Raw genomic sequence first — 9,994 nt, 5'->3', positions numbered from 1 at the left:
GTAGTACTCAATGCATGCACACAGTCTTTTGTGTTATTCTAAGATGGTTTGATACAAGGATTCACCCTCTTGTAGAGTCGTGTCGGACAGTAGAATCGGAGCCCCACAGGAACGGCTCATCCCACGGCAGTACCAATAAGGTGGTGGTGATTGATCTGACTCTGGACAGCTCGTCAGACGACGATCTGGACGATGAGCCTCCTCTCAAGAGATCCTGTCCCTCCTCCTTGTCCCCCGCCTCACCGCCTATCAGCAAAGGGTACGTCACCTCTGATGTCATGTCCTGCTAACCCCTTGAACTGTGGCCCCGTTTTTTAGAACCTGTATATGTGTGTTTTCGAGGAGTTGGGATGAATTTGAGAACTCTAATTTCCTGTTGGACGTTTTTTTTGTTCAATACGTAATCTTCATCATCATCGTCTTCTCCCTACAGCGTGTTGAACCTCCACAGCCAGGTATCTCCGGTGGCCAGAGCTCCCAGCATGCCTCCCGTTGAGACCAGCTATATCCCACCTCCTCCTCCCCTCATACAGGACTACAGCCACTACTACCACACCCCCAACGACCTGGACCTCAACTTCTTCTCATTCCTCCAGGGAGACAACCATCAGGTAACGACTTCACAGGATAGAACCGTCTGGTAGCGACTTCACAGGATAGAACCGTCTGGTAGCGACTTCACAGGATAGAACCGTCTGGTAGCGACTTCACAGGATAGAACCGTCTGGTAGCGACTTCACAGGATAGGACCGTCTGGTAGCGACTTCACAGGATAGGACCGTCTGGTAGCGACTTCACAGGATAGAACCGTCTGGTAGCGACTTCACAGGATAGGACCGTCTGGTAGCGACTTCACAGGATAGAACCGTCTGGTAGCGACTTCACAGGATAGAACCGTCTGGTAGCGACTTCACAGGATAGGACCGTCTGGTAGCGACTTCACAGGATAGGACCGTCTGGTAGCGACTTCACAGGATAGGACCGTCTGGTAGCGACTTCACAGGATAGGACCGTCTGGTAGCGACTTCACAGGATAGGACCGTCTGGTAGCGACTTCACAGGATAGGACCGTCTGGTAGCGACTTCACAGGATAGGACCGTCTGGTAGCGACTTCACAGGATAGGACCGTCTGGTAGCGACTTCACAGGATAGGACCGTCTGGTAGCGACTTCACAGGATAGGACCGTCTGGTAGCGACTTCACAGGATAGGACCGTCTGGTAGCGACTTCACAGGATAGGACCGTCTGGTAGCGACTTCACAGGATAGAACCGTCTGGTAGCGACTTCACAGGATAGAACCGTCTGGTAGCGACTTCACAGGATAGGACCGTCTGGTAGCGACTTCACAGGATAGAACCGTCTGGTAGCGACTTCACAGGATAGGACCGTCTGGTAGCGACTTCACAGGATAGGACCGTCTGGTAGCGACTTCACAGGATAGGACCGTCTGGTAGCGACTTCACAGGATAGGACCGTCTGGTAGCGACTTCACAGGATAGAACCGTCTGGTAGCGACTTCACAGGATAGAACCGTCTGGTAGCGACTTCACAGGATAGAACCGTCTGGTAGCGACTTCACAGGATAGAACCGTCTGGTAGCGACTTCACAGGATAGAACCGTCTGGTAGCGACTTCACAGGATAGAACCGTCTGGTAGCGACTTCACAGGATAGAACCGTCTGGTAGCGACTTCACAGGATAGGACCGTCTGGTAGCGACTTCACAGGATAGAACCGTCTGGTAGCGACTTCACAGGATAGAACCGTCTGGTAGCGACTTCACAGGATAGAACCGTCTGGTAGCGACTTCACAGGATAGAACCGTCTGGTAGCGACTTCACAGGATAGAACCGTCTGGTAGCGACTTCACAGGATAGGACCGTCTGGTAGCGACTTCACAGGATAGGACCGTCTGGTAGCGACTTCACAGGATAGGACCGTCTGGTAGCGACTTCACAGGATAGGACCGTCTGGTAGCGACTTCACAGGATAGGACCGTCTGGTAGCGACTTCACAGGATAGAACCGTCTGGTAGCGACTTGACACAGGACCAGTCAAGACACTGGGAGAGACCACCGTCATAGAAACGGCATCAGTGCTTTTAGTCACTTCTACATCTGGTCCTGGCGCTGCCAGTCTGCTTTCTTCTCTCGAGCTTTCCTTTTTATTTAGTTATTTTTAATCATTGTGCTTCTGCTCTTTGCGGTCCGGCTACGTAACCGTTGATGTAAAAAAATGGCTTTATAAATAAATGTGATTTTACTTGACTCTCCTCTCTGCCTCCCTGTCTGCAGCATTACAACATGGTGATGGCAGCAGCTGCGGCGGCCTCAGCCTCCGATGACCACGACTTGCTCCTGAACCGCTTCCTGCCTTACAGCTCCTCCCAGATGTTCCTGGACCAACCGGGGACACCCGTGGGTGGGAGCAGCAGCGCCCTGGCAGCAGCCAACGGGGGCAGTAACAGCGGTAGCAGCTCCAGTCTGGTGTCGTCAAGTAGTTTGAGGAGGGATCGGGATAGAGAAAGGGACAGCAGGTCGAACGCAGCGGCGGCAGTGATATATGGTTCGATACCAGACGTGATCTCACTAGACTGAAAGGGAGAGGAGGAGATCTATCCCTACAGAACTGTGGGGGGGAGGAACAAAAACAACTGGTGGGAGAAAATAGAAACCGGAGTTTGTTTTGTAAATAGAAAACTAAAGGGAAAGAAACAGTGCTATGTACAGAGAGGAAAAATATCTATTTTAAATGTTACTGTAAACAGAATCCTGATGATAATGGGTAACTTCAATGGATTTTTTTTTTTTTTCTGTGGATACTGGAGCTTTTTAAAACGGCCTCTTCATGTTCTCCCCCATTTTGATTATATTACCTTTTTTTTTTTTTTTGTACTTCGTTTTTACTGTTTCGTTTCAATATTTCCCCCGTCAACGGCATTATCTGTCTCAAAACCGTGTTTTTACTGCGCTTCGGCGCGAAATGGAGAAATCTCTCCCGTTTTTGTTTTTCGTCATCACTGTAGATTTATATTTTCTTTCAAACATTCATACTGTGGTCAAATAATATTGTATTTAATAATTTTCAAGGTATTATTTATGATGCTTTTAAGTTATGTTAGATCAATGTGTGCTGTTTTTAAAAGCATTTCTTCTTCTCCCCACACCGCTACGTGTTACTGTTGTCGCTAGGATTACACAGGCTAGCCTGGGTACCAGTCTGTTTGTGCCATCATTCCACTCCTCGTCATGACCAAACAATAAGTGGGTGAGGAGTGGAATGATGGCACAAACTGACTGGCACCCAGGCTATAAACGGGCTGGTTATAGATCCACTGCTACTGTGGTTGAGGAGTGGAATGATGGCACAAACTGACTGGCACCCAGGCTATAAACGGGCTGGTTATAGATCCACTGCTACTGTGGTTGAGGAGTGGAATGATGGCACAAACAGACTGGCACCCAGGCTATAAACGGGCTGGTTATAGATCCACTGCTACTGTGGTTGAGGAGTGGAATGATGGCACAAACAGACTGGCACCCAGGCTATAAACGGGCTGGTTATAGATCCACTGCTACTGTGATTCCGCTGGTTTGTGCTCCTCTCTCATCTCTATTTAGCTGAGGAAACCTTATTTTTCCTGCCGAGTACATCCTTTAGTTGTTTTTAGAAGTAAGAAATACCATGCTGTATTTTCTGGTAAAATAGTGTTTAAATAGCTTGACATGTGTACATTTTTTGGGGGGGACAAGGAGGAGATAATATGATTTAAATTCAGTTTATTATTATTATGGTGCCTTTTTATATTAAATGGAAGCACTTACCTTTTTCATGCAGGGTGCATCTTCGACTCATTCTTTCTCACTATTCACAAAACTTAATTTTTGTTGTTGAATGAAACAGAGACTTTTTAAATGCTTAGCTTTGCTGCATGTGTAGCAGATGGGATCTGTGACACTCACCCTTTTTAGACTGAAGTGTCTCCTTCTTTTCTGTTAAACTGGCTTTTCTGTAACGCGACCGGGTACGACCCGTCTAGGACGACGGGTCACGCGTGTTTTGTGAAGCAGTGGTCCTGGGTTTGAGGTTCCGTGTGATCCCCGATCGGGAAGAAGTGGTACTCTCTCTAAGCAAGCGGCGCGACGTCCTTTTATACACATCTCTCTCCGTCTCACAGCCTCTGCCTCTCGTTCTTCTGTCACCGCAGTGGATCTGTAATCACCCTGCTGTGATGGGTCGGATGAGTTGTCCCCTGTTGCTCAATGTGACTGTTGAATACCCCACGGAAGCATCATATGCTTGATTCGCGCTATAGGGTCATCCTGAAGCATACTGTGCTGGCTCTGATTTTTATATTTTCACATTGTCCCGTTTTAACAACTAGGGTGGATGTGGAACCAGGCGAGCACAGTAGAGCTTGGCTTGGATCAGATTGACCCCGTGGAATGGACCATGGCGAGGTTTGGCTCCTGAAGTCGCCACTTCTTTTATGCCATCCTAAATAATTAGTCCCCTCTCTTCCCTTCCTGTGTAAGTTCTGGTTGTCCCCTCTCTTCCCTTCCTGTGTAAGTTCTGGTTGTCCCCTCTCTTCCCTTCCTGTGTAAGTTCTGGTTGTCCCCTCTCTTCCCTTCCTGTGTAAGTTCTGGTTGTCCCCTCTCTTCCCTTCCTGTGTAAGTTCTGGTTGTCCCCTCTCTTCCCTTCCTGTGTAAGTTCTGGTTGTCCCCTCTCTTCCCTTCCTGTGTAAGTTCTGGTTGTCCCCTCTCTTCCCTTCCTGTGTAAGTTCTGGTTGTCCCCTCTCTTCCCTTCCTGTGTAAGTTCTGGTTGTCCCCTCTCTTCCCTTCCTGTGTAAGTTCTGGTTGTCCCCTCTCTTCCCTTCCTGTGTAAGTTCTGGTTGTCCCCTCTCTTCCCTTCCTGTGTAAGTTCTGGTTGTCCCCTCTCTTCCCTTCCTGTGTAAGTTCTGGTTGTCCCCTCTCTTCCCTTCCTGTGTAAGTTCTGGTTGTCCCCTCTCTTCCCTTCCTGTGTAAGTTCTGGTTGTCCCCTCTCTTCCCTTCCTGTGTAAGTTCTGGTTGTCCCCTCTCTTCCCTTCCTGTGTAAGTTCTGGTTGTCCCCTCTCTTCCCTTCCTGTGTAAGTTCTGGTTGTCCCCTCTCTTCCCTTCCTGTGTAAGTTCTGGTTGTCCCCTCTCTTCCCTTCCTGTGTAAGTTCTGGTTGTCCCCTCTCTTCCCTTCCTGTGTAAGTTCTGGTTGTCCCCTCTCTTCCCTTCCTGTGTAAGTTCTGGTTGTCCCCTCTCTTCCCTTCCTGTGTAAGTTCTGGTTGTCCCCTCTCTTCCCTTCCTGCGTACACGGTTAGTATTTATTTCCTGTTATTGTTGGAGTCATTGTATATTTGATATTTCTTTAGTAATTCTATGATTCATGCTATTTAAAAGACACTTGTTGCTTGATATGCATCAGTGTTCTGTAGTTTTTTGTTGTTGTTATTCTTCTAGCTGTTTGACTATTGAATGATGTCTTCTAACTGTCTCTGCTTGGCTCTCAAACTGCAGGCGGCCTTGTCCCTACGGTTTTCAGAGCTTAGCTTCGCCCAACGAACGGCTCATAGTGCACTACACAACACTGTGTGTTTTTTTTTTTTTTATGTTTACAAACGTCGGTCATTGCTTGCGATACGGCTTTCTGTAACATATGGACCTTACCTTTCATCAGCGAGAAGGAATCCTTCAAAATAAAAAATATACACTAGTGGTTATTATTGATCCATACAGCTATGGAGCCTCCATTCTACTACACTACACTGTAGCAGTTACAGACCCATACAGCTATGGAGCCTCTATTCTACTACACAACACTGTAGCAGTTACAGACCCATACAGCTATGGAGCCTCCATCCTACTAAACTACACTGTAGCAGTTACAGACCCATACAGCTATGGAGCCTCCATTCTACTAAACTACACTGTAGCAGTTACAGACCCATACAGCTATGGAGCCTCCATTCTACTACACAACACTGTAGTAGTTACAGATCCATACAGCTATGGAGCCTCCATCCTACTAAACTACACTGTAGCAGTTACAGACCCATACAGCTATGGAGCCTCCATTCTACTACACAACACTGTAGCAGTTACAGACCCATACAGCTATGGAGCCTCCATTCTACTAAACTACACTGTAGCAGTTACAGATCCATACAGCTATGGAGCCTCTATTCTACTACACAACACTGTAGTAGTTACAGACCCATACAGCTATGGAGCCTCCATTCTACTAAACTACACTGTAGCAGTTACAGATCCATACAGCTATGGAGCCTCCATTCTACTACACAACACTGTAGCAGTTACAGACCCATACAGCTATGGAGCCTCCATTCTACTACACAACACTGTAGCAGTTACAGACCCATACAGCTATGGAGCCATCATCCTACTAAACTACTTCCGCTATACTTCCTGAGTTAGGCTCACACACAGGTGTTCAGAGCATGCTGAGCGTCTGCTAAATGACTTAAATGTAAATGTAATTAGCACAGGTGTTCAGAGCATGCTAATTAGCACAGGTGTTCAGAGCATGCTAATTAGCACAGGTGTTCAGAGCATGCTAATTAGCACAGGTGTTCAGAGCATGCTAATTAGCACAGGTGTTCAGAGCATGCTAGATAGCTAATTAGCACAGGTTTTCAGAGCATGCTAATTAGCACAGGTGTTCAGAGCATGCTAGATAGCTAATTAGCACAGGTGGTTGCCTCTTGTCTTCCGTAAACAAGATCTGTAACAGAGGTATGGCCGTGTTGGGAACGCTAACCCTATAAAAACGTGTGTATCAATTTAACCTTTTCGTTTTCTTGTAAATAACTTCTCTCTGGTATGAAAGCATGAGAACCTCATGCTCTTCCTAAACCGTACCGGAAGTGATGCGTGTTGATGTTCAGACTGGAACAAAACTCCTCCCGTACAAAAGACGCCTTCGTTCAATGACTGTGTGTGTAGTGTAACCCAACGAAGCCGGAGTAGAAAACACCTGGGGGGAAAAAACTCTACATACTGGTCTGAAACTAGACCCCCCTCTACATACTGGTCTGTAACTAGACCCCCCTTACATACTGGTCTGTAACTAGACCCCCCTCTACATACTGGTCTGAAACTCATGGTTTAGATCATCTCAAGGATGATCAAAGTAAGTTAGATGTACCTCAGCTCAATTTGGCGTGTCATAGCAAAGGGGTGTGATAACTTACAGTACCAGTCAAAAGTTTGGACACAGCTACTCATTCAAGGGAATGAAGAGAGAATGCCAAAAGAGTGCAAAGCTGTCATCAAGGCAAAGAGTGGCTACTTTGAAGAATCTCAATTATAAAATATATTTGATATATTTTCGGTTAATACATAATTCCATATGTGTTATTTTATAGTTTTGATGTCTTCACTACTATTCAACAATGTAGAAAATAGTACAAATAAAGAAAAACCCTTGAATGAGTAAGTGTGTTCCAACTTTTTATGAAAAAATGTGCACGAATTAAAGGTGCCAACAAATTGTATAGTCATAATAAGATTGTTTTACTGTCATATACAAAAACAAAAAAAATCAGCTCCTCCTTCGACTTGGTTCGATGAACTTCTCATTTTTCAGCCCACCACCTATATTTTGTATTTTAAGTGTTAGAGAAAATGTGCATCATTTCTGAAGGTCTGTCTTGATCAAAACATCTACCCCCCCCCCCCACCACCACCACCACTGTGCTCTAGCTTCCTGAACGCGATAGGAACACACTTTTCATCTCACATTAATCTTGTCCGTCCATGACAAAGTGTTTATTTTTTTTGTTTAAAATCTATTCATAATTTTTTTATTTTTATTACTTTGATCAAGTTGGCTATAAATCGATCTCTGGAAGTGACCAAACCACTCTCCTGCAGGCCCTATGATATAAGGATTGCAGGCATGTGCTTTGTCATTGGCTGTGACATAATGTTCAGTCAAAAGTTGATGGTTAATTAAATAAATAAAAATTAAAAACAAAAATAAATAAAAAATCCCAGTCGGAAGACCAAATGAAATGGAATGAGGGACATCACAGCTTCAAATGGTGTTAGATTTCATATCCTACATCACACACAGGCGGGAAAATATTATACTCATGTCCCGTCCACAAAATGTCTTTCGGCGGAAAAGCGGGTGGAAAATTCGAAATAGAACCCCGTCGGCTGATTGGCTGAGCTTTATTGAGTGCGTGACGTCAGACAGAGCCGTCTGTAGGGTTGCCATGTCTGATGTTTTCTAACACTACGGAGCCGTCTGTAGGGTTGCCATGTCAGATATTTTCCTACGTTGAGATACTTAAAAAAAAACTATGTTGCAGGTAAAAATTGTATTGGTCACGGGTTGCATTTTTAATTTTTTGGGGCTATTTCTCATATTACACTTTGACCGCCATGGCATTTCTCTTAAAAAAATAAATATATTAATTTCTCTGTGACTTGCTGCTGCTGACTGTCAGGCAGTGAGGAAGCTGTTACTGAGTAAGTATGGAGCGCAGTTTGGGGGCTTTGCTTGTCAAAAAAAAAAAAAATACATGTCAAATAACACTTTGACGTGTTAAATAAGCTTTTTAATTATTTGATAAGTCAAATAACACAGTTCTATTATATAATTATATGTGTAATGAATATGCAGCCAAGCGCCACCACTACTATCAGTAGCACTGTCAAAGCTGTACAAAACAAAGTCTACAAACAAGCAAACACACCGGCCACGAACGATGTGTTTCAAATACCGCGTTGGTAATAAAGCATTATTTGCTTGACCGCTACTTCCTGGGCTAGCTAGCTAGTTAGCTTTAGCTTGGTAACCTAGCTAGCACCAATACAACCAGCCTGAAAACAATTACCAGTAGAAACAGCAGTCATTTTCATTATTCTTAGCAAATTATTTAGTAATCCTTGTGAGTTTAGTATTAGCTAGGTTGCCACTTGTTGTTCGTCTATTGAAATTCAACTTCAGTTCATGAAAATAAATAGCTAGCCAGCTACTTAACCCTGTTGCCCTAAAGCTAATGTTATAAGCAGCCAGATAGCTTCATCTGGCTAATGAGGCTCAACCTGACCGGGTTATGTGTTGTGAAGCTAGCCACAATAAGGATTAGGTAAAATAGTGGAATTTGCTTTCCAAATAAAAGTACCTATTTTTAAAGTGATGCTGAAGGTTAAAATTTGTGAAATCATGCCATATTTAGACTAGATAATGTTAAACAAGGTTGGGTTAGGGAAGCAATGAAATGGGGTATCAGTCAACTGAATACCCAAGATATTTTTTCCCAACGTCCTCCTCAGAGTTATCAGACTCCAAGACATCCACGCAGTACTGTTTTTCCTCTGGAATACTGTTCAATACACATAGTAGGTTGACAATAAATATGTCTCAATTCAGTTGTTTCAGAATCCCGCAATAACTTGAGCTACGATGCTAATGTTCTCTCTCTGTGTGTGTGTGTGTGTGTGTGTGTGTGTGTGTGTGAGCGAGAGAGAACGTGATGTGTGAGAGAGACCCTATGAGGGAGGGAGAGTGTAGGCTGTGTGTAAAGTTGTCTGAAAAGTAGGCTACAGATGGTTTCATTTAGGCCTAGTGTGTTTTCCCCATGTGGATCATTATGTGTTTACACTCAACGGACAGTTTATTAGGAACTCCTATCTTCAGGGCATTGATTCTACAAGGTGTTGTTCATTGCTCAATTGGTATCAAGGGACCTAACCACCGTCCTCAGCCTGTAAACAGGCAGGATGGATCCATGGACTCATGCTGCTGCCTATGTAGCCTGCTTCGTTCTGCGTTGTGTCATTCAATGCCACAACTGGAGGTCTGTTTTGTTGGATTTTTATTTGTCTTGCGCACCAAGAGGACGACGTACAAGATGTTAGCCCTTGTCGCAGCTCTCAGGCACCTCGCTAACTGAAGGAGCAACCAAAAATAAATAACAGTTGCTGCACGCACACG

General features: G+C 44.9%; 1 protein-coding gene across 5 annotated transcripts in view; it reads left to right on the top strand.

The window, feature by feature from the left end:
- The window catches only part of LOC106584817 (E3 SUMO-protein ligase PIAS1), a 43,272-nt gene extending 39,435 nt beyond the window's left edge, over positions 1 to 3,837 (top strand). For all 5 annotated transcript variants that reach the window (XM_045706017.1, XM_045706016.1, XM_014170414.2 and 2 more), the window contains 3 exons: positions 76 to 259; positions 434 to 611; positions 2,296 to 3,837. In XM_045706017.1, the coding sequence (XP_045561973.1) occupies positions 76 to 259; positions 434 to 611; positions 2,296 to 2,598 (665 nt within the window). In that variant the 3' untranslated portion in view covers positions 2,599 to 3,837. The remainder of the gene's footprint in view (positions 1 to 75; positions 260 to 433; positions 612 to 2,295) is intronic.
- Positions 3,838 to 9,994: the final 6,157 nt, after the last annotated feature.

This window comes from Salmo salar, chromosome ssa23, assembly GCF_905237065.1.
Source record: "Salmo salar chromosome ssa23, Ssal_v3.1, whole genome shotgun sequence".
NCBI lineage: Eukaryota > Metazoa > Chordata > Actinopteri > Salmoniformes > Salmonidae > Salmo > Salmo salar.
This window is presented reverse-complemented; position numbering and strand designations above follow the sequence as displayed.